The sequence below is a fragment of the Vulpes vulpes genome, chromosome 1 (assembly GCF_048418805.1).
Source record: "Vulpes vulpes isolate BD-2025 chromosome 1, VulVul3, whole genome shotgun sequence".
Classification (NCBI taxonomy): Eukaryota; Metazoa; Chordata; class Mammalia; order Carnivora; family Canidae; genus Vulpes; species Vulpes vulpes.
Window position 1 is genome coordinate 127816952 of NC_132780.1, and position 24964 is coordinate 127841915.

Sequence of the window (24964 nt, forward strand, 5' to 3'; positions counted from 1 at the left end):
AGCTGTGGTCAAGCAAGCCAGGGCTCCCAGGTCTCCAATGTGAAGACTTTGCTCACCCAGAAAACCGGCCATTTGGGGGAGTTCACCATCGTGCAGGGGGCTCCCAGATGAGTTCTGCTCAAGCCCTGGGTCCCAGGCAGGGCACTACGGGCTCTGTTCAGGGCCTTCCAAGCCCCTGAGACCCCCTTGCCATGAGCGACTCAGGATGTTCCAGCTGGAGGCCCCTGGAGAGCTTTGTGGCTTTCCTTCTGCTCTGGAGCCCAGGGGAGGCCGAAGCGTGAGGGCTTAGATGCCTGCTTTCTTCCCCACTGCATGGGATGCATGGGATGCATGGGGTGCATGGGGTGTGGGATGCATGGGGTGCATGGGATGCATGGGGTGTGTGGGATGCATGGGATGCATGGGTTGTGGGATGCATGGGGTGTATGGGATGCATGGGGTGCATGGGATGCATGGGGTGCATGGGATGCGTGGGGCGTGGTGTGCATGGGGTGCATGGGGTGCGTGGGATGCATGGAGTGTGTGGGATGCATGGGATGTATAGGGTGCATGGGGTGCGTGGGATGCATGGGTGCATGGGGTGCGTGGGATGCATGGGGTGCATGGGGTGTGTGGGATGCATGGGGTGCATGGGATGTATGGGGTGCATGGGGTGTGTGGGATGCATGGGGTGCATGGGGTGCATGGGGTGCATGGGGTGCATGGGGTGCATGGGATATATGGGATGCATGGGATGCCATCTAAACAGGAGACTGTTACTAAACGCAAGACCGGGTTCCTCTTTCAAGTCGACTGTTCACATTTTCATTTTGTTGTGCATGACCTTGGGCAACTTCAGAACCTTACACCTGTGAAATGAGAATAGTAAGAGTACCTCTTTTGTGGGGTTGTTTGTTATAAGGATTAAATGAATTAATGCATATAAATGCACAAAGAACACGAGTCACGGGAAAGAGAGTGGTTTTAAGATAAGGAGAGCGAGGCCCAGAGAGGACAGGGACTTGCCCACGTGCCAGGAGACTTGGTAGTAGAGTGGGGAGTAGTATCAAGGTTTCCTGACTATCTAGATGATTCCTTACTGTGTTAGGCATTTTGTGGTTGATGCTCCATGGAAATCTTTGCAGATACACAAATGCCCATTTGGAAGAGACCATGCTGTATAAGGGGCTTCTGGTGTGACCTCCGTGAACCTCAGGAAATGGAGGAGGAGGGGGAGTTTGGAGAGGAGGAGGGAGAAGGAAAGGAAGGCGGGGAGAGTAGGCAGGGGTGGAGGAAGAGAGGTCGGGGCCCTGTTAGCTCAGCCCTCCAACAGGGGACGGGGCTTAATCAGCCTGGGCTGTTATAACAAGATGCCACAGGCTGGGGGGCTGAGGAACAACGGAAATGGGTTTCTCGCGGGTCTGGAGGCTAAAAGTCCAAGATCAAAGCACTACGTTGTCCAGTAAGGGCCCTCTTCCTGGTTCAGGCTGCACCTCTGTGTCCTCTCATGCAGGAAGGGGGTTAGGGATCTCTCGGGAGCCTCTTTTATAAGGCAGGAATCCCGAATCCCATTCCGGAGACCTCCACCTTCAGGGCTTGGTGTACCTCCACCTTCAAGGCCTCCCAATACCCTTGCCCTGGGGGTTAGGATTTCAACATATGAATTGAGAGGGGGGGACCCTTTCAGGCCATAGCAGATGATCTCACTTGGGATGCTCATGAGGGGACACTTTCATTCGGTGGAGGGTTTAGACCTTAAAAATATTTTAAATCTAAGAATTTTGTTCGGGGAGTAGGACTGTGACTTGGGCTGCCCAGGGTCTCAGCCTGACTTACGGTCAAGTTCAGCGCAGTCGCAATTTCAGGAATGTCTCCTGCCAATCTAAGTTGAGCTTCAGGCCCCAGTGGCCCAGGTGAGGTCAGGGAGGCCACGGTCAGCTTGGCAAGGGACCCTCATCATTGGCCGAGGAACGGTCAGTGCTTGCACCCAGCAGCTGGAGTCTGGTTCCAAATCCTGTCGCTTTCTGACTCACTGGGCAAGGTATTTAAACCTAAGCTTCAGTCTAATCATCTATAAAATTGGGATTATAAACCTTGCCTCATAGTATCACTGGGAGGATCAAATGGGATAACACATATAAAGTGCTTAACCAGGGCCTGGCAAGAAAGAAGCGCGCAGTAACCGTTCATTATTATTATTACTACCACTATTATTATTATCATCTGCTGTCCGTCAAGGGGTTGCATTAGTTAAGATCTGGTTTGCCTGCAAAGAAATAACCCCAAGATAGTAGTAATGTAAAAAGATAGAAGGCAAGTGCTTCTCAAAACCTGAACGAGTGGTCAAGGGAGGAAAGTAGTTCGCCACCGGCTGGGATGGAGACACGGCCTCGTAACACCGCGGCGGCCTCGACCTCGGGGTCCCACGCGGCTGCACCCAAGTCCCAACCGGGCAGCAGAATAAAGGACGGGAGGGAGGAAGGGGCCCAGGCGCGCCTCTGCTCCAGCTCCTAAGGCTCAGGAGAGCTGGGGCGCGACCATCGGCCACCCCAGAGCCCCGTGAGCAAGGGAAGCTGGGAAATGAGGCCTCCCCCCTGGGGAGCCGGGGGTCCAGCTGACCGTTGGTGGGCATATTCCTGCCGAAGGGACAGTGGACGGCGGGGACTTCTCGCGGCTCTGCCCCTGCTCCAGGTTGGGCCCGGCCAGGCACGCGGGCACTATGACACAGGGACGGGAGCGGGCCGCTTGTCCTCAGCCACTCCTGGGGTGCAAGCCGCCCCTGAGCACCGGGAACAGGAGCCCAGCCCTCCCGCCGTGGGTCAGGGAAGTCCCGTCCTGTTTGATGTCCTCCCCGGGACGGCCCCGCAGCTCCGGGCAGGAGGCGAGCCCAGTGCAGGCTCTGCGGGGCAGGTGGGCCTGTCCCACGCCGCTCCTGGGGTGTCTGCGCCTTGCCCAGTGCCCCGCCTCCTGTCGCTCGCGGGGCGCTGCTGAAATGCAACCTCCCTGGGGAGGCACCTGTAACCTGACCAGTCGGGAGGCTCCGCTCCCTCTCCCGGGCCCCCACCACGCGCCCGGCGTGGCCCGGCCTGTCCTCAGCGATGGTTAGCGCCCCTCGCCCGGGGGCCGGCCCCTGCCCCACACAGCCGGGAGCACCTCGAGGCTCGGAGGGCACCCGCCACAGCCCCCGCGGCCTGACTCCAGACTGCACTTGACCCTCAGAACTCGGTGTAGAGGAAGAAAAGACAGGAAGGAAGCCAGGCCTGGCTAAGGCATCCCTGAGAGGCAACAGGGAGAGCCCAAACACAGCCGGGGGCAGGAGGAACTGGTGCATCCTCTCTTCCTAGGCCGAAAGATTGGGGCGATCCCCTGGGACAGCCCCAAGGGTCTGTGCTCGGGAAATCCCCTCTGCCTGGGATGCACTTGCTGCCTGTACTTCCAGGCTGAAGCCCTTCTGGCCAGTAGGGATTCCTTCATCCAGCAGCATCTCCTTCCGGGATTTCTGGCAAGGAGGTGAGGTGTAGGGCTGTGGGGTTTGTTCTGTGTTTAGCAATCAGAGAGGGGTACTGGGAGGAGGCAGTTACCTCCCGTGCCCCAGGCCCCAGAGGGAGCACGGTGAGCAGGAGGGTGGGCTGCGGCCACGGTGGTTCAGCCCTGAGTGTTTCCCAGATTCTGTCTCTGGCCCCAAAATACCCTTGGACGAAGGCCTATGCGTTTCTCCGAAAGGCCGAGGTGTGGGTGGGGACGGGAGAGGGTTATATAGGCTCTGGCCCCCTGGGTCCCTCCCACACTGGAGCTCACACACTCACCAGCCTATGCCACAGCCCTGCAGGGGACCCACCGTCATCCCCGTTTTAGACGCAAAGGGCGGGGGGCCGGGAGGGGCTGGTTACTGGACAGCTAGGCCAGGTAGGCCTGGAAGGTTGCCCAACAGGATTCAAAGTCAGGTCTATTCGGCTCCCAAACCTGTGTTCTTTCTACCCAACCTTGCCCAGAATGAAATTTCCAACTAACCCTAACCCTAACCCTAACCTGTCACCCCGGGTTGACGTTTCTGGCTTCCCGGGTCAGTCTGTGCGCCCCCGGAGGGCCGTGGGCTCAGCCCAGGGCCTGGCGCAGAGAGGCACGAATCACACGGGGGGATGGGGAGGGGGAGCAGATGCCACTGCCCTCGGGGGTCATCCTCTGAATGGGGGGCGCCAGGGGCACCCGGATGGCCACCAGCAGTTGCTCCTCCAGGGCCACCACGGCCCCGGAATCCACCACGTCACGCCTTCCGCCTCTTGCCTCCGTGGAGCCAGGGTGTGGATCCCGCCAGCTGCGGGGGGTTTACTGGGCCCTTGTTCGGGCCCCGCCGCCCTTCACCCCGTCCCAGGAGGGTGCCCGGAGCCCCACGGAGCCCGCGCTTCGGCCAGCACCGCATGTTTGTAGACCTTGCGTCAGCCACGACAGCCGGAGCGTGGGGCCAGAGCGGAGCAGTGGCCGGAGAGCGGGCCCCGGCGCGGGACACCCCGGAGCAGCACCCCGGGCCCCAGGGCGCCCGGCCCCCGACGGCGCAGCATCACCAGCCGCCCCCAGAAGCCGGGGGGCTGTAGCCGAAGCCCCGACGAGCCCCCCGTGGTCGCTCAGCGTGCGATCAGGCCCGTGTGTGACTTGCTAAGGGGGAGCAGCCTCCCATTTTCGAGAGTAATTAGGTCTCCTGGTGTGTCTGGGCCCCACATCCCCCGGGGTGGGTCCCCGCCCCGCTCTCCCCTCTCCCACCCACCTACCCATGCGTGGAGGCAGCCCAGTCCGCAGCCCTGGCCCAGGGAACCACCCTCAGGCCTGCCCCAGGGCCCAGGCCCCAACGCGACAGCCACACCTGCAGGGACACGAGGCCTAGCCTCCCCTCCATGCTGCCTCCGCAAGACCGGCCTGGGACGGAGTTCAGGGCTCTCCCTCACCGCCTCCTGGGCTGCTTGGCGCCAGGGCCCTGCCGGGGACACCGAGGCAGCCTAGCAGCAAAGCAAGGGTCCGGGCCCGAAGGCAGGCCTGGTTCACCGCGCCCCCCCCAGGGCTCGGGCCCCCCCAGGCTCGGCCCCCCCAGGCTCGGCTGCCTCATCTGCGGCCCGGGTGGCCGGCGGACCCCGAGCTGTCGGCGGGTCAGGGGAGGGAAGAGGCTCGGTCACGCCTCGTGGACAGGCACTCGTGGCAGAAGCTGTCGGCATCTCCCCCAGCGGAGACGTTCCTGCTGCTGGGGGGCCACGGGGGCCATTCAGCTGTGCGTGCCACCAAGAACGAAGGACGGGGTGGCCGCAGCTGGAGCCCCTGTTCAGCCAGGGGGGTGGGGGGGCTGGAAGGCTTGTCCAGTGAGGAGCTGGGCCTCCGAACCTGGCCGGCGGTCTCCCAACACCCGATGATCCGCGCGGTTCGGGGTCACGGCCCCGAGCCCCAGGAGCTACGTCAGGAGGTCGGTCTCGCCTCGGGCTTTGGGGAAATTCGCCCTAAACCAGGGACCTGCTGTCTCAGGGAGTAATGAGCTCCCCGTCACTGCGGGGCTCCAAGGCTCAGCTCCCCTCCCTCCTGCGGCCTCCCCAGGCCTGAGCCAAGCCCCGTCCCTGGCCCTCGCCCCCAGGGAGCTGGCCTCCTCTGCGCTCCTGAAGCTGCCCCCACAGGCCAGCACCCCCGGTACCTGCACCCCCCTTCCCCGTCCTGGTCTGAGGCCCCTCGAGCCTTGGGCTCCGACCACCCCCGGCGCCGCGGGAGCACAGCCGAGCCCGAGGCTGGGCCCGGAGACGCCCGGGGGGCACGTTGGCCCGGTCAAGACACTAGCGGGCTCCCCCGCGTGTCCCCTCCTGGGGGCCGCTCTCTCCCAAAGGGGGCGGGAGCGGGAGGCTCCTGTGGCTGCGCTCCGAGCGGCCCGGCATGTGCTACGGACTCTTCTTACATAAGGACGTATTTTTTATCCTCCTTATTTTAGCTCCTGGTGCCATCTGCCCTGCTCGTCGTGCGCCGCCAGCTCCGTGCTGGAGGTTCGATCTGGCTCGGCCCCCCAGTCCCATCCCGCGCTAGGCAAGAGACTTGGGGGAATGTCTCCTTATGCGTAAAAGGAGACGGTGACCCCCCGGGGCTGCCGCGGGACCCGGGGAGGCCGTGCCCACTGTCAACTGGCAGCCTGAGCCTGGGGCCGCCCAGGTGGAGGGAGCCGCTGCTCGCTCGGGTCCTACCTGCACCCAGAGGAGCTCGCGGCTTCGCAGAGCCGGGCCCGGTGGAAGTGCAGGGAGTGAGCAGGCCCCCCGGGGGGAGCCAGCGGACCCCGCACCCCCACTGCTCACAGGCTCTGGGCCCCGGGGGGAAGCCGGGCGCACCCCGCTGGAAGCATCTCGCGGGAAGCTCTCACCCAGCGTCCAGCCCCGGGGGGCAGAGTTCCTGCTCCCACTCCAGGCGTGGGGCCGCCCTCACCGCCACCCCAAGAAGGGGCAGCTCTGCGGACAGGCGAGCAGTGAGGGTCTGCGTGCGGGGACTCTGCCCTGCTCAGTCCCCAGGGCCTGCGGGGTGACCAGCAGACCCTTGTCACGGAGGCCCTGTGACACTACGTGACTCACTTTCCCTCTCTGGGGCCGAGTTAGGTCATCTGTGAAATGGGCACGTCGCGTCTCTGGCAAGGGCCGGAGCGGCCCTGCTGCCGCATGGGCTCCGGGGAGCGTGAGCTCTCGGCACCCGGGCCCCCAGAAAGAGGGTGTGCAGGCCGGCCCTACTGGCGGAGGCCAGCCGAGGAGGACGCGGCCCGGCCAGGGCCCTTCCCTCCGGGTCCCAGGGCGCCGTGCACACGAGGGGCTCCAGGGCTCACGGCGTCCATCTCTCATAAAATCCGCACAAAGGCCAGGCCTGTGACCCAGAAGGATGGGACTGCGGTGTGACCCCATGGCCACCAGCGGCCCCGGAGGGCTCCCCGCCTGCCAGCGTCACCCCACGGCCCTCGCAGGGCACTCGTGCTGAGGACGGCCACCAAGGCCCAGGGCCGGCGGACGCTCGTCCCGTGACGCCCCTGCTCTCCGCAGCGGCCGGGCCCAGCCCTGGCTGCCCGCTGCTCTTGGGCCTGCCCCGGCGCCGGCGCCCCGGGTCTGCGGGCAGCTGCTCGCCGGGCAGGAACGCGTCCTTGGCCGGGGTGTGCCGGGGTGCGGATGGCGACTGCGGGCTTGGTGGGGGCACCCCGAATCCGCAGGGGCCCAGCACTCGCGGGGGGGCATGGTGCCAGCGGGGCTCGCGGGTCCCCGAGGCCCAGGAGCCCGACCGGAAGCCACGGCTGCTTCGGGTCCACACATCCAGGCTCTGGCCCATGGCAGGGATGGGCACGTTCAACCCCGAAGCCAAGATGTGATAACACTGTCACGTGACCTGCAGTCAGTGACCTGCTTCTTAATTAAACATAAGGCAAGGGATCAGTGACGGCCCCCTGAGTGCGTGTGCGCGCACGTGTGTGTACATGTGCACGCACCACCTGACACAGGCAGCGAACCCGGACCACCCCAGGTGCAGGCTGCTCTATGGCTCCTGCCCAGGATCCCCATCAACAGGGCCCGACCCCAGGAGAACCTAAGCAGACTCAAACCAGAAACAAACCAACCGCTTAGCCAGCAAGCACCTCCACACGCGTACTAAGAGAGGCTGCGGAAATCTCAGACGGAAACTTCCAGAATGTCCCCACCCCTTGGAATCGCAGGGCCAACACGACACGGGCACCAGGGACACGCACCGCAGCACTGGGCACGCGGTATGTACGGCTCAGGCGAGGACACCGAGCTCACCGCAGGCTCCTCACACACCTGGATCCAGAGCAGCCCTGGAACACAAAATGGGAAGTGCCTCTGCAGCAGCGCGGAAACACCCACCCTGGAGCATTTATACGCCAGAAGTAGGTCACTCGTGTACCCTCTTTGGTTCGCAAATCCTTCACGTACAGAAGAAGGCATCTGTCCCTTTTTCTTACAAGGTTGGTTTAAGGATCAAGGGCAATCGGTTTTTGAACGAATGTTTTGGCTTTAACATGTAAAGGATTTGGTTAAAAAAATAAATAAATAAATAAATACAACGTAAAGGGTTTGTATTGGATTTTATAAGAAATCTGTTTTTCATACAAACAGGTCTTCCAAGACTCTTTGTGTGAGATCAACTTCAGAAAGATGGCTGTATCATGTTTGCCCTGAGATTTAGGGACCCTGCCCACCATGCCGAACCCTGGCTGAGAAGACCCAAACCCCTCACTGTGCACACAGGTGGGGCTGGGCTGTCTCCTCTGCTTAATGCTAAAAGTGGTAGTAGGTCCCCCCGGGACTGTGGATAATGCACAAGCAGGTAATCAGGAGGTGGCCGCACAAGATCCCTCTTCCCTCCCGGCGGGGCACTCTTCAGTGTATGTAGATCCTGTCCGACAAGGCTCCGGGCAAGTGGGTCATGATTTGCATTCGAAGCCACCAGTAGTAGTTCATGGGGTGGTAGCGGGTGTAGGGGCTGCGAGAGGTCAGAGCGTGGGTGACAGCCTCGATGACGGGGGATGTGTCTGTGGAGCCGCTGTTGCAGTAGGCCTGCATCCTGGCGATCTTCTCATCAAAGTACTTCCTGCCGTAGTCCGTGCGCACCACCTCGGGCAGCTCGTCCCACATCTTGTCGGCAATGGCCTGGACGCGCTCAGGGCTGTAGAGGCTGGTGGCAGCAATGAAGTTGCCGGGTTCCACCACACTGACCTTCACGCCCAGCGGGTACATCTCGTAGCGCAGGCAGTCGGAGAAGGCCTCCACCCCGAACTTGGTGATGCAGTATGGGGAGCGGGCCGGGTTGGCCATGCGGCCCAGCATGCTGCTGATGTTGACGATGCGGCCTGCACAGGAAGACAGCAAACACCTGCTCAGGAGGCACTGACTGGCACAGAGGGCCTGGGGCCCGACATGCTTCCAGAGCCCGGGCCGGAACCTGGGCCCCATGCTGGACACCTGGTTGGTTACCTGTTGGGCTGGGGCCCGGCCTTCCGAACTACCCAGTCAGGGGGCCTTCTAATTGAATGATCAAGGACAGCCCAGGCCCATATGTCCGGATTGACCCCCCTGATTTCCCCTGACTGTGCCAGGCGAGACAGGGCAAGGGAAATGAGCAGGGCTGCATACCAGGGGGGCCCAGCATAAGAGGGGAACTGCCAGCCCCCACCAGGGCTCCGGCTGCAAGCAGGCAGGACCAGGGTTCTGAATCTGATTTCAGGGCTAAGACATGTGGACAGAGCCTCTAGCCCTGGAAGTGAGTGGTGACTTCAAGAGGCTTTCCCACAGGCCCAGCCTTGGGTAGCCGGATGGAGGTGGAGCCCATCCAAGTACGTCCAAGCACACCCGGACCTGCTGGCCCTGGGTGTGCATTCAGGAAGCTGGGGCCCAGCCCCATCCTGGGCACCGCGGGGAGGCCCCTTTTCCAACCTTGAAGTTGGAAGCCACTGAAAGGTCAGGTTTTCTTTTAAAACCCTACAGCTAAAAAATAATAAAATAAAATAAATAAAATAAAATAATAAAATAAAATAAAATATAAAATAAAATAAATAAAATAAAATAAAATAATAAAATAAAATAATAAAATAAAAAATAAAATAAATAAAATAAAATAAAATAAAAAACCCTACAGCTGCTCTCTGGGTTCATCCTCATTGCTGCACCTTTGGGAGAGATCTATGGATCATCCCCTTTCTGCCATCATTGTTTGCTCCCTGGGGGGGGAAATCTAAATAAGTGACTTCTTAGCTCCCTAACACGGTTTGAGTGTTTTGTCTCTTTTCCAAATTCCTAATCTTGATTATTATTATTATTATTACTGTATTTTAGCTGCTACGGCAATTGTGTTATTTTGGGGTTACTATGCCACAGTAACCCATAGAACAGACGAGCCCAAGTTTACTTAACCACGCCTGTGTCGACAGGTGACGTACACCCACAGCTCTGTGCACAAGGTTCCCAGGTTAGGTTCTAGATTAGGTTCCCAGAGTGGGATGCTGCTGTGCTTTCAGCCGTTGAGACTTCTGACCTCTTGGCTGCCCTCCTTTCTGGAACCACACGTCCCCTTCCGCCCGCCTGGCCACGGCACCTCCACCGTCGCCAGGACCGCGCAGCAGCAGACAGTCCTGCGCTCAGCCTCACTGGGGTGTGTGGATGTGGGCTCCGCTGGGACCTCTTTCCGTTCTAAGCAAAGCTGAAGAGGTGGGACGGGAGGACATCCCTTTCCAACTCACCTCTGGCCCTCCGGATGAGCGGGAGAAAGGCTTTTGTCATCCGCACCGTGCCCCAGAGGTTCACCTCCGCCACCTCCTTGTAGGTCTCCATGCTGGTGAACTCCACCTCCCCGAATGTCGAGATGCCCGCGTTGTTAACCAGGCCCCACACACCTGGACGGGATGGGACAGACCGCAGTCACCACGCAGGCCTGGCCTCACACACCACGCACCAGCCTGCAGCCCGTCCCCCTCCTCGCTTTTGTGCCTTTCCCCCAAAACCTGCCACTTGTTGTCCAAGGCTTTCGGGACTCTTTCTAGAGTCACCAAGAACAACAGGAGACAGAGAGGCCTACAGTGCTGGCTGTGACCTTCCCTTAAGTCTAAAACATCCAATTATCATCTCCACCTACCTGCACAGACTCTCGGGACCCACCTGGACCCCGCCCACCAGGGGTCCCCGGCCTGGAGCCCCCCTTCGGCTCGCTCACTCCCACTCTGCTCCACACTGTCACATCCCGCACCCTGTGCTGCATAAGCATTCCTGCCTCTGCACCTCTGCTTGCATTCGACCAGAAGCCAGGAGAACCTCAGGAGTGCTCCAGGCCAGGCCTCCTGGTCTCCGGAGGACCAGGGAGAGGACCCAGCATCCGAGGTCACGCAGCAGTTAGAGGCTCAGCTAAGACTTGGCCTCAGGTGGAGCCCCAGTCCTGCTCCATCCGGAGACCCCCGGGCCATTACTCCTTTCTCCCATCTCCCGTCGCCGAAACACACACTATCTGCCGGTTGTCACTGCTGAGCCCCGCAGCCCATGTGTATACACCTGGTCTCTGCAGGTAGAGAACACCTATCGCCCTGTGTGGTCCCGGGTGGAGCACGGCGTTGGAGCACACGTACACTGAGTACACCTGGGTCGAACGTTTCCTGTAAGACCAGGTAGGGGATTGATGGCTTCTGTGGACTCCATGGACACCAGTACTAGAAGGATCCCTGGAGCTCTGGCAACCACTTTACAGCCAGGGAAGCCGAGGCCCTGAAGAGGACGGCTTCAGTGCACCCAGGAAATCAGAGGCAGAGCCGGATTAGGGGAGGCGGCACCAAGGGGCAGCCTTGTTTGCAGGTCCAGGTTGTGGGGCGTGGGGATTGCAGGGCCTGCAGCCTCGGGGCAGAGATGTCCTCCGGCCCGTCCTCCTGCCTGCAGAACCGGCCCTGCTTCTCCTTCCAACTTAATCATGGAAATGAGTTTGTGCAAGTGACGGAGTAATTGGTAGGAGTAATTGGTATCTCGCTGCTTTCCTTCCGCGTTACCCAAATTAAAGCTTCAACTGACCTCTGGCGCCTTCTCCTTCAATTATGGGGAATTCAGGACATTTATCAGGGAAGGAAATTGCTGGTTAACAAAGTGTTCCTGAAGCTCTCACTCCCACTCCCCACAGCGGCTGAGCTGAAGCGTCAGGCCCTCAGGTCCCCCAGTGACCTCGTGCTGATGCAGCCGCTACCCCCCCCACCCCACCCTGCAGACCTCTCCAGGGGGTCCTCACCCCTCTCTGCTTCCCAGGAAGAGCAAGCGGCCTCCTACCGCCTGCCAGGGCTGACGCTTTCAGCCTCCGCCTCCCCGCCTCTCCTCCTAAACCATTAGCGGGGCTCATTCTTCCTTTTTTATGCAACTTCAACCCGCCTCTTGCCCCTGGCTCCCTCCCTGCAACACTGGGGCACAGGAGATGCTCTAGAAGTGTTGTCAGATGAATGCATGTCTACAACCACCGTGTCTCCAGATCCTAAAGATGGAAAGGCTTCTGCATCGGGGGGCGGTGGGGCCTGGGCGCAGCCCGAGCGGGGTTGGGGTGTGGGGGGTGCCTCCCCTGCGGTGCACCCTGCCAGGCCTGCCACCCCGCCCCGCGGCTGCACCGGCTCACGGGCGCTTCCGTCCCTGGCAGGGGCCTAGCAGCGCCCAGCTCTGCAGAGACGGTCCTTCGGGGCGCAGTAAATGTCCGCGACGGAGGGTGCGCAGGGGGCGGTGGGCCCGCCACCCAGCCTGCCTTCTCTCCCAGGAGGGCGCTCAGGAGCCTCTCCTCCAACGGCAGGGTGGCCTGACCCGGCCCGCCTCGGGGTGGTGGTGGCACTGGGCCAACAGGTGCTGTGTCCCGAGCCCCCCCACCCCGCCCGCTCCTCCGCAGCCTGGCGCCCCTGGACATCTCTTGGGCTGCCTGCCCCGTCCCCAGCCCCTGACTGCTCGCGTGCCCAGGAGGCTCTCCTTGCACCTGCCCCCAGAGCCTCCCCTCCACCCCGACACCCCTCCAGCTGAGGAGGGGAGCACCAGGCATCGGAGAGGCCCCCACGCCCTCCGTCATCCCCCGCACATCCACCACCTGGCCCCAGCTGTGCCCGCCCCCTCCAGCCTCCTCACCCCCAGCACCTCAGGTCTGTGCCCCAGCACTCAGGCTCCACCCTCCACACTCCGCCTGGCTGGCAGGGCATTCCCCTGTCCCGGAACCCCGCCCTGGGCCACCTCCCTCCTCCCCCGCACTTGCTGTCACCACCTCAGCCCCCAGCACACCCCGTGCGCCTCCCAGCGCTGCTGGCTCTGCCCCCTCCGGGATGCCTCCGGCCCTGCGCCACCACCTGCCCTCACCAACGGGCTCCCCACCCCACCCCAGCCGGGCTCCCTCCACCCCGGGCACCTTCCTGAGAGGGCTGCGGAAATCCCCTGGGTTAGCCTCCCATCCACCTGGAAGGGCTCTGGGGACAAGGACGGCGTCCCGGCCGTCTGGGCGTCCCCACCACGTGGTCTGGAGTGGGCATTCAGTGGGCGCTGCCTCAGTGGGTCAGCGTCGGGGCGCCCCACCACCCCTCGCCTTCACATTTCCTCACTGCGCAAGAGGAAGAGCTTCAACTACAGCGAAAGGGGACTTTTGGCAAGATAGTGGCCAACGGGGGGCGAGGCGCCCTGAGGACGGCTGCTGCGGCACCCCGCTGGCCAGGGTGCCCCCTACCTTTCTCAGGGTCCTCCAGGCTCGAGCGGACGACCTCCGCCACTCTCTCCACCTCATCGCCGTTGCAGACGTTGAGCTGGATGGTCCTTAATCGATCGCTCTTCAAGCCGTCCAGCTCCTTGACCCCGTCGCCTCCTTTGTCCTGGGGAGGAGAGGGGGGCCGCTGGACGCACTCCCGCCGCCTGCCTCCAGCCCGAGGACCAGGGCCGGGGCCCTGCCGAAGCCTGCGGCCCACTCACAATGACCCGTGGCCGGCCGCGGGCTCCGGAGACCCACTGGGGCTGCCCCACCGCACGTGGTTCTGTTCAATCCTAGCGCCGACGGCGTCTCAAGCCAAACCAAGTGCCAGAGACACCGGCCCCGGCCCCCGGCCCCTCTGGCAAGAGGCTTTCTCCAAGCGGAAGTTGCAAAGTCAGTAGCTACACGAGGAGGAGGACGACGACGATGATGACGACGACGACGACGACGACGACGACGACGACGACGACGAGGCATGTGGGAATCAGACAACAGGGAGGGCAGGGGCTCAGGAATGGGGCACTCGCCTTCCTCTCATCCCCGCCAGCTGCTGCCCGTGCGGGTGCGGGTGTAATCGGGCCTGCCACGTGCTCAGATTTGAAGCTGGCAACTAGGATTTCCCAATTTTTTAAGTGTTGGCAACTTACATTTAAAAAAAAAAAGCAAACAAAAAAAACACGGTGCAGGCCAGAGCACACCCACAGGCCACACGTGACTAGTGGGCCGCCGGCCTGTCACCTCTGTCCTAAGTCAAAGGCCCGTCACCACCAAGATAACCAGAGGCCAGAGCAGGCTCTAATTCCAGTTGGGTCACTACCCAGGCTTTGTGCCCTCAGGTGCGGCCCTTCAACAGGTGCCCAGTTTTTCCAGCTTAGAAATAAGGACATCGCCACCTGTCCTACCCTGCCCAGGTTAATGGAATAAGGAAATTGTCCTTACTAAAAACCTGGGAGACTATAAAGCACGATGCAAATCCAGGTATTATGAAACCTAAGAAAGGGTCCCGCTCAGCATGCGTCATGGTCCAGCACTGTGCTAGGAGCTGGAGACACAGAAACACCTCAGCCCCTGTCCTCAAAGAGGCGTGTTTTGGCAGACGCATAAGGGGGCAGACGCATAAGCAAATGATGTGGGCGGTATCGTGGCATGAAAGCTGGCAGGAGGGGGGACGCTGCCCACAAGGTGGCAGGGACAGGGCAGCCTCTGAAGGCAGTGACAGCCGAGGCCGTGGACCAGAGGTGCCCCGAGAACAGGACATTTCAGAGAGAGGTAAGGCCTCTGCGGGCGGAGCAGAGGTTGCCCAGGAGGCGGGGAGGCGGGCAGGGGTCTCCCTGGGGGCCAGTGGTGAGCGACTGGGGGGCACGAATAACCCCCGGCACCGTTCACCGTGGGAGCACCGGGCGTGCCTTTCCGGTTAGTCCCCAGCGCGGGGCAGCTCCCCTTACCCAGCTCCATCTACTCCAGACCCACATTTCCACGCGAGGGACGAGCTACAAGGCACGTGAAAGTCAGCACTCTCGGCTGTAGTGTAACGACAGGGACGGTGCTAGCGGCGTAGGGACAGTTGCGCAGCCGGCAGGGGACGGCAGGAGCTGCCTGGGGCCCAGGCAGAGGGAAAGGCTGCTCCTGGCTCCAGGGCTGGCACGGGACGAGGAAGACAGGACGTCGGTGTGCGTCAGCCTCGTGAGTGCTCTGAGCCGGGGGACCCCGACCCCAGGAGCGGACGTCGTCGCATCAGGTCAGGGGGACATGGAGAGAGAACGCGAGGGGACCGCGGCAGGTGCGGCCGAAGGTGCTGCAGACAGTCACGGGAGAGAGCGTTGGGGGGCACGGGAGGGAGGGAGCAGACCAGTCCCACAGCCCCGCAGAACAGAGGCCTCCCCTCCAGGTCCGAGGCCTCCCTGCTCCAGGGCCTCCGTCCCCGTCGTCCTGTCCTGCTGCTCAGGGACAAGCTCTCAGTCCTGCTGCTGGGGCCTAGGCAGCTGGTTCACCCATAAAACCACTTCCTTCATTATCCCTTTAACTTTCACCTGTAAACTCTTTTTTCTGCCCTGGATGAGACTGTAGGCACTTGTTGCCGTGTTTCCACACATTCTCAGACAATAGAGTCTCTTTGTTTGACCTAAAGAGTCCACGCCAGGCTACTGATCAGGTAACTCCAGCCCAGACTGCTCTCACGACCCGAACCCTCAAACTTGCATCAATCTAAAGGCTGCCCTGACCCAGGCCTGAGGGACAGCGGGAAGCCCATGGGACGCCGGGGTCAGGGTGGGGGTGCAGTGGTGAGGACTGTCTCCCTATTTTCTAGCCCCTCCTCCTCTGTTCCTTAATCTGTAGTCTTTTTTTAATTTTTTTTTTTTAATTCATGAGACAGAGAGAGAGAGAGGCAGAGACACAGGCAGAGGGAGAAGCAGGCTCCATGCAGGGAGCCCGACGTGGGACTCGATCCCGGGTCTCCAGGATCACGCCCCGGGCTGAAGGCAGCGCTAAACCGCTGCGCCATCCGGGCTGCCCTAAGTTTTTATTTTAATTCCTATGAGTTAACGTACGGTGCTCTATTAGTTTCAAGTTAAGGAGAGTCTGTTTTTCCAAGTGGTTTTCTTGAAGGCCACCTCACTTCACCCGAGACCAGAGGGAAACCGCACAGCACAGCCAACAACTCTGTCCAACCTCTCAAGCCTCTTCCACCTCCATCTCGTACCATATTGAGGCAGGTGATGGACTAAACCTGGCACAAAGGGTTTAGGACTCTCGGCAGGCCCTGGTAGGTGGCCTAGCACCCTGAGGCAGGAGGGAGGACACTCAGCACGTTAAGCGTGAGCATCTATCACATGTACAAGAAACACGGAAGAGGAGCAAGCCTGGGCCACGGTAACAGTCACAGGATGAGCGGCAGGAGCAGCTGGCAAGGGAGCCGAAGGGAAACCAAGACAGTGGGGCGCCCGAAAGTCACGACACAAAGTGCAACACACGGGCTAGCTTGTTTGGTTAAAGCTGCGGATACGGTCAGTATTAATATGGTCGGAGAAGTGGCCAACGGATCTAGCAAAATGGGGGCCACCGGCATCCTTGATGAAAGCCGTGTCAGAGGCACCCTGGGCCCCTCTTGGGCTGGCCCTGCCTCCTTTTCCCAGCTGGTCTCCTCTTAATCCACGAGGCCTCTGGGCTTCAGCTTCCTCAAACTACCGATGCTGTCGAAATATGCTGCCACCATCCATCACGGGGAACTCCGTTTGTCCTTCCAGATGGCAATGAGATGCCACGTTGGCCCATCAAGCCTTCCCTTGCACCCACAGAGAGGCAATCTGTCCCTTCTATGATATAAGATCTGTCCCCCAACTCCATTCTCACCTCACACCACCACCCCTCTCCCTGCGGCCACAGAAGCCTCCTGCTGTTGTCTAGCACAAAAGCACACACCCTGGGACCCCTGGGGGGCTCAGCGGCTGAGCACCTGCCTTTGGCCCAGTACGTGACCCTGGAGACCCGGGATCCAGTCCCACGTCGGGCTCCCTGTATGGAGCCTGCTTCTCTCTCTGCCTGTGTCTCTCATGAATAAATAAATAAAATCTTTTAAAAAAAAAGAAAAAAAGCACACACTTTCCTTGGGGCGTTGACTTGGCTGCCCTTCTTACCCCTCCTATCCACAAGACTTGCTCCCTTACCTCCTTCCAATGTCATTTTCCAGGTAAGATCTTTCTTTTTTCTCTAAAACCAAAGACCCCCTATAGCTTCACCATCCCATAGGAAAGCAATTTACTTATCTACCTCCCTGTGTGTCTCCTCTCCCCCATGTAAGCTCCACAAGGGCAAGAACTTTTCACTGAATTGGTACATGCTGTACCTCCAAAGGAGAACATTGTTGGCTCTTGTAGGTACTCAATAGGTATTTGCTGGATGAAAGAACAAATGAACAGAGTGGTGGGGCCCAAAGCCCAATCCCTATGGGTTGAAAAGAAAACAGGAAGTAAATAGGTGAAAATACCTAATAAAACAATCCTGGGGGGGCGGGCAGAAAAATGCACACGGGATGTGAGGTTGTCAGTGAGTGAGATGATCCAGTAGAGAGTGAGCAGTTACTGATGTAGGAGAATAGAGACATCTGCTGGAGCCAAGTCCTTGCGTTGGCCCAAGGCACTGCGATCTGAAGCACAAGAGGAGGAAGCAGGCTGAGTTTTGGGTACAGATGTAGCCAGAATCCACCATGTGGACTAATATGGCAGATGCAGGCTGGAAGATTTATCCATGGCCTCCAGTGGCTCTGACTCTCCGATCTGCATAATTAATTCAAACCCCTAGTGACTTCCTAGCTTTTGACCAGAAAATACACACTGTGACACCAAAATAGTTAACAAGCAGCACCAACAGACATAATCCGGCAGTGACCTCCTCTGGTATTTTGAAGAAAACACCAGGGCAGCCCGGGTGGCTCAGCGGTTTAGCGCCGCCTTCAGCCCAGGGCGTGATCCTGGAGACCCGGGATCGAGTCCCACGTCGGGCTCCCTGGACGGAGCCTGCTCCTCCCTCTGCCTGTGTCTCTCTCTCTCTCTCTGTATCTCTCATGAATAAATAAATAAAATCTTACAAAAAAGAAAACACCAGTCTCTACAGGAGAATCCGCACTGGAGGCTGGCAGGACTTGGGCGCACCCCCAGAATTAGGGGCGGGGAGGGGAAGCATTTGCCTAGTCCCTGGGCTCGAGGCTGATCCGGGACTAGAATCCAAGGCTCTGACTCTCTCTCTCTCTCAAAGGCTCCTCTGCAGCCCTCGGCAGCCTCTGTCCCCCACTGTGGTCAGGATGCAGCCCCTGCATCACCGGACAAGCCAGCAGGACCGCACAGGCGGCATGAAACACTCTGTGGCATCACAGCGCCTGCCGGGACCTGCTGCAGCAGGCCCACGTTATGCAGAGAACCCAGCTCCCAGCCTGCCCCACCCATCACCCGGAATCCACCCCGAAGCAGGTTGTTGCATGCACAGTCGGGGGAGTAGCTCTGGGATAGCTTTGGGGAGCAGCAGTTTGACGGATCTGAATGAAACCTAAAATCTGCACACCTTTCTACCCAATATTTTCACACCTAGAAAATTTTCCTAAGGATTACTAAGGAAAGCAGGCAAAGATAAGAGGAAGACTGTTCACCGTGGCTTTGATTATAATAGTAAAATTCACAAATAATGTGCACACATACATTTTAGCTACCTCGGGGCAAGAGACTGCAGTAAAAAAGACTTCACTTTTTTATACCACCTACTTCTGTGTGGTTTGAATCTATTAGAAATATGTATTATTTTCATAATTCCAAAGAAGGAAAAAATTAACAGGACCAATAGATCCTCTCTGATCTGAAAATATGTTCAAATCATGCCAATGCAAATGACGATTATTTTTATTTGTTTTTAATTGTTGAAATTTTTGCATTGAACAGACATTGTTTTTAGAGATATTAAGCTTACTATAAAAATAATTCCTTCTCTGGATTCTTACTGCATGCACTCACAACAGAAGAAATGTAAATTCAAACTGCATTGGGATACATTTCTCACTTATCAGATTAGCAAAAATCAAAAGCTTAAAGTACACCGCTGGTGAAATTATGTGGAAACAGATACTCTCATATATTACTGGTGGGAAGGTAAAATTACAGAGCCCCTATGACGAAAAATGTGGGGATATCTTTAAAAATCATGACATATTTTATTAACCCTTGATATAAGAGTAATCTCACTTCTAAGAATTCACCCTTAAGATAAACTCCGAGCAATACAAAAATAAATACACACAAGGTAATTCATTGTGGCATTACTTATAATTGTAAAACATTGAAAATTACCCTAAACGTTATCTCCTATAACCTAAATATAGGAGACTGGTGGCATAAGCTATGGTCTAACCACACAATGGAGCACAATGATGCTGTTTAAAAAAAATGAGGAAGTCTCTAGGTACTTACAGGGAGTGATTTCCAAGATATCGTAAAGCCTTTTTTTAAAAAGCTCAAAAGAGTCCATGCAGGATACAAACACTTGTGCAGGGAGGGGAAAACGAAAGAATGGAGTGGGAGAGTAAGACTGCTTTGTACCTTTTAATGTAATTTGACGTGAGAGTCTCCTTAAGGTTTTACATGTTCCAAAATCAACGAGAATGAAGGGAACAAAATCTAAACAAATAAATGAATCAAACTGTATTTCAAATAAATAAAATAATGACAAAGAAAATTAAAAATTAATCCAAGTAACATTCATTCACTTATTCATTTATAATGAAGATCCTAATAGTTCCCATTATGGCTCTACCATCGTTTATTCTGCGATTCCTCCATTGCTGGTCATTTAGGTTATTCCCAATTTTTTTTTTAAGATTTTATTTATTTATTCATGAGAGACACACAGAGACAGAGAGAGAGAGAGGCAGAGACACAGGCAGAGAGAGCAGCAGGCTCCATGCAGGGAGTTCGATGTAGTACTCGATCCCGGGTCTCTAGGATCACGCCCTGAGCCAAAGGCAGATGCTCAACTACTGAGCCACCCACCCAGGTGTCCCATATTCCCAATTTTTTTACTATTAGAAATAGTATTTCGACCATGATCGAAATACTATAAATACTATAAATCTCTGGCTGCATTTCTGATTGTTTCTTTATGACTATTTCTTGGATATTGTCCAGATAACTTTTAAACACAGCACTTTGGGTACTGGCAATCAATACATAAAAAACACTTTACAGAAAGCTCAAAGCTCTACTGTAATAGATCTCCTTTCAGGACAACCTCCCGTAGGAGCAGATGACAGGTCTCTGGCTGCCTCACCTTTAGATCCACTACAGCATGAATGTCATGCCGAGGCCACACTGGCCTGGGCTGCTCTCAGCCAGCGGAGCACGCAGACACACTGGGCCATTCCTGCCCGAGGCAGGTCTTCTCCAGCAGGTAAGCTTTGCCTCAGGATGCCCGATCGTCCCAAAAGAGCCTCTCAGATGAACCACAGTGAGAACTCGGCCTACCTAATCCTCCTTCCTCCCCACTGCTTTTCACAGAATGCCACTGCAATTAATTGATTCATTTATTTTTTAAAATTTATTTATTTATTTATTTATTTATTTATTTATTTATTTATATTTTAGTTTTTACTTATTCAACTAACCTCTACACCCCAAGTGGGCTCAAACTCATGACCCTGAGACCACAAGTCACATGTTCTTCACGGAGCCAGCCAGGCGCCCAGAACGGCACCGCAATCTCAAGAACGGTCCTGCCTTTTCCTGCCCTCTTCCCCTTTAGCCATTACAGGCACTTCCCGAATCAATCTCTTGCGCATCCTATAGCCTATTTTGACATCTGCTTGTTGGAGTAACCAAGCTGACACAACTTAGTACGTCCACGTTTGCAATTGACTGTAGCGATTCTGAAGCAATGGAGTGTGCATTGTGGGATCAACCTAATGAGTGAGTGGATTGATAGCGCCGGGTCCCAAGAGCAGGAAAAGGAAGAAACCAACGTGGAATGAGGGAAGTGAGGAAGAGTGCTACTGTGCTGAACTGGAATCGGAGGTCAGCGTAACCTCATGGATTATATGTGTGTGCATGTGCGTGTGGGGTTTACAGGCCCCCAAAAATAAAACACTTCGAAGAAAACAGGACAAAAGCATCACAACCTTGGATTTGGCAATGATTTCTTGGACATGACATCAAAGGCACAGGTAACAAAAGAATAAAATGGACAAACTGGACTTCATAAAAATTTTAAAATTTTGTTCATCAAGAGACAATACCCATGGAGTAAAAAAAAAAAAATTCATAGAATGGGAGAAAATATTTGCAAATCATATACCAGATAAGGAATTAATATTCAGAATATCTAAGTCCTAAAACTCGATAACAACAAATTAACAATCCAGCTTAAAACTGGGTGAAGAGGGAACCCTGGGTGGCGCAGCGGTTTGGCGCCTGCCTTTGGCCCAGGGCACGATCCTGGAGACCCGGGATCGAATCCCACGTCGGGCTCCCGGTGCATGGAGCCTGCTTCTCCTTCTGCCTATGTCTCTGCCTCTCTCCCTCTCTCTCTCTGTGACTATCATAAAAAAAAAAAAAAAAAAAAAAATTAACAAAACAAAACAAAACAACAAACAAAAAAAAAAACGGGGCGAAGAACTTGAATAGAGACTTCTCCAAACTTTGAAGATACATGAATGGTCAATAAGCACATAAAAGATGCTCCGCGTCACTAATCATTAGGGAAACGCAAGTCAAAACTACAATGAGATGCCACCTCACGGGCATTTCAGATCGCTACCACACACATGCGACGGAAAAAGGAGTATCGGTGAGGATGTGGAAAAACTGGGACTCTTGTACACTGTTGGTGAGAATGGAAAAATGACGCGGCCACTGTGGTTCCTTGGTTAAAAATAGGGTTACCAGGTGACCTAGCAATCGTACTTCCCGCTCTCCGCTGGGAAGAGCCGAGAGCTGGGTCTCAGACACACCTGTATGCTGGTGTTCAAAGTGCCACTGTTCATAATAGCCCAAACTTGGAAGCAACCCAAGTTTCCAATGACATTTGAAGGAAGCAAAATGTGATATACATACATGTCATGGAGTTTAGCCTTAAAAAGGAAAAATAGTCTGCGATGTGCGACAACAGGACAAACTTCGAGGACGTTATGCCAAGTGAAATAAGCCAGTCAACAAAAAGGCAAATACTGTAAAACTCTACTTTTCTGGGGTACTTAGCATAGACAGATGCATAAAGACAGAAATTGTAATGGTGGTGGCCAGGGGGGCGGGCAGAGGGGGAAATGGACACTTACTGTTCTTGGGTATAGATTTTTCAGGTTTACAGGGTGAAAAGTGTTATGGGAACTGCTGGGAGTAACGGTCGTACGACATACGACAACGTGAATGTATTTAATGCCACTGAGTGACACACTTAGAAATGGTTAAGACGGCAGGGGCTCCTGAGTGGCTCAATTGGTTAAGTGTCTGACTCTTGATTTCAGCTCAGGTCACGATCTCAGGGTCAAGAGAAGGTCTCCCTCCACCCTTCCGCACCCCACAATCTCTCTCTCAAAAAAAAAAAAGTTTAAGGCAAATTTCACGTTATGTGTATTTTACTATAATTTTTAAGACCCTACAATAACAAAGACGAGCATCTCTTACCTTCATCAAGCAGCCGGCAAACACAAGGAAGCCTTTCGAGTGCAGATGCTTGGCCAAGGAGAACCCGAATCCCGAGTCGCAGCCTGTGACCAGGACAGCTTTGCTGCCAACCTGTTTTAGAAGGTGAGACCCCACATTAGGAACCGAGGATCCCAAGCACAGCGACCAAGCGTCCTCAGGGCAGAGCCTGCCTCTAGGTTAGAGAGGCACCGCGGGAGGGCGGAAAGGGCTGGCAGCCAGAATCAAGAGGCCAGGCTCTAAGCCAGGTGCTGCCCCCCGGGGACAGAGCTACGTGGGGCGTCACTCCCCGCTCCCGGACCTCGGTGTCCTCCTCCGCAATCCCCATGATCACCTCCCTTGTCACACGGCATTTGTCATTTCCTACCACGTGCAAGGCACAGTGCACACGTTTAATACCCACCGCGAGCCCCACAGTGAGCGGGACTCTTACACCCGTTACCATGTTAGCGGGGAAACCGATTTCCTGCAAGCCCTGAGGAGTCGGGCAGTGGTGGAGCTGGGGCTCAAACCCAGGCCGGGGCTCCAGAGCCTCCCCCCTGAACCCCCAACCTTGCAGCCCCTCGGAGGGCGACCGGGCCCAGGTTAGGGCCGCGGTTAGGGCCGAGGTTAGGGCCGCAGTGGGCCGGTGTCCAGGCGGCCGGGCTGCACTCACCGGCCTCACCTCGTCGGAGAAAGCACGCCGGCTGCCGGGGAGCAAGGGGGCGCCGGGACCCAGGGGCTCGGGCCTGCGGAGAGAAGGAAGCGGTGAGCAAGGGCGGGCTCGCACAGGGTCCCGGGCAGGCAGATGCGGGCACCCTCGGCCACCAGGGCACACTCACCACCCCGCGCCCCGAGGACAGCCGCCGCACTGCTGAGGAAGAGGCCCTCCGGCGGGGCTGCCGGGCCGGGACCCAGGGCAGCAGGTGCTGCTCGGATCCCCCAGCAGTACAGCGAGGTCCACAAAGGTTCTGCAAACGCAGCGTCCTCACCCCTAGGTCTCATGGTGCTTCCTGACAGTTCCTTATCTTGAAAAGATTTTATTTATTTGAGAGAAAGCAGGAGCGGGGGGCGGGGGGGGAGGCAGAGGGAGAGGGAGACGCAGACTCCGTGAGCAGGAAGCCCAACGCGGGGCCCCATCCCAGGCCCTGAGATCGTGGCCTGAGCCTCAGGCAGGTGCTTGACTGGCTGAGCCACCCGGGCACCCCTGGGAGTTTTTCATTAAATGTTTATTTTGAAATGATTGTAGCTTTAAATGCAGTTAAGAAATAACACAGGAGGATGCCCTGCAACCTTTTACCCAATTTCCCCCAATGGTAACATTTTGCAAAACTATGGCCCCAATATCACAATCAGGATATGGACACAGATGCAGGGAAAATCTAGAACATTTCCATCACCACAGGGATCCCGCGTGTTACCCTTTAGAGCCGCACCTACTTCCGTGCCACCGCACACCCTCTTTAACCACGAATCTGTTCTCCATCTCTATCATTTTGTCATTTCAAGAATGTTATATAAATAGTCAGTCACACAGTATATGACCTTTTCAGATTGCTTTTTTTTCACCCAACATATTTCTCTGGAGATTCATCCAAATTGTTGCAGGGATCAATAATTTGTTCTTTTTTTATTGCTGGACTGTATTCCGTGGCACGGGGATACCACAGTTTAACTATTCAACTGGTTTTTTTTTGTTGTTTTTAAGTAGGCTCCACGCCCAAATGTGGGGCTTGAACTCACAGCCCCGAGACCCCAAGTCCCACGCTCTACTGACTGAGCCAGGTCAGGTGTCCCTAACCACTCAACTACTGAAGGGCATCTGCCTTGTTTCCAGTTGGGATCATGACAAATAAAGCTGCTATGAACATTCCTGTACAAGTTTTTGTGCAAATCTGTGTTTCTCTTGAGTAAATGCCCACGGGAACAGTCACCGGGTCATACAGTAGATGCAGATTTAGTTTTTAAGAAACCGTCAGACTGCCTTCCAGAAAACGTAAAGGTTTTGTTTCTTTTAAATTTTTTATTTTTATTTTTGGCTTTTTCTTTTAAAATTTTTAAAGAGATTTTACCTATTTATTTGACAGAGAGATGGGGAGAGAACAAGCAGGGGGAGCGGCAGACAGAGGGAGAGGGAGAAGCAGACTCCCTACTGAGCAGAGAGCCTGATGCAGGGCTTGATCCCAGGACCCTGAGATCATGACCTGAGCCAAAGGCAGATGCTTAACTGACTGAGCCACCCAGGGACCCCCAAAACATAAAGTTTTTTAAATGTTCATAAAGATGTGTTATCCAGGGCAGCCCAGGTGGCCCAGCAGTTTAGCCCCACCTTCGGCCCAGGGTGTGATCCTGGAGACCCTGGATCGAGTCCCATGTCGGGCTCCCTGCGTGGAGTCTGCTTCTCCCTCTGCCTCTCTCTCTCTCTCTCTTTCTTATGAATAAATAAATAAAATCTTTAAAAAAAAATGTGTTATCCAACATTCTTAAAGAACAATGGGTTCACGAGACGGAAACAAGGGTCCTAGGAAAGTCTACCAAGGTAAACTCCTGTCCTTTGAATTGCCACAGAAGAATCTCTTTGGATTTTAAGTCCTGGTGCATGG

At 56.3% G+C, this 24964-nt stretch overlaps 1 protein-coding gene across 8 annotated transcripts in view; it reads right to left on the bottom strand.

The window, feature by feature from the left end:
• Positions 1-8049: 8049 nt before the first annotated feature.
• The window catches only part of BDH1 (3-hydroxybutyrate dehydrogenase 1), a 33215-nt gene continuing 16300 nt past the window's right edge, over positions 8050-24964 (bottom strand). For all 8 annotated transcript variants that reach the window (XM_025990323.2, XM_072726449.1, XM_072726439.1 and 5 more), the window contains exons 3-7: positions 23038-23110; positions 22365-22475; positions 13192-13333; positions 10220-10372; positions 8050-8833 (exon numbers count right to left, since the gene is read on the bottom strand). In XM_025990323.2, coding sequence (XP_025846108.2) covers positions 8364-8833; positions 10220-10372; positions 13192-13333; positions 22365-22475; positions 23038-23110 — 949 coding nt within the window. In that variant the 3' untranslated portion in view covers positions 8050-8363. The remainder of the gene's footprint in view (positions 8834-10219; positions 10373-13191; positions 13334-22364; positions 22476-23037; positions 23111-24964) is intronic.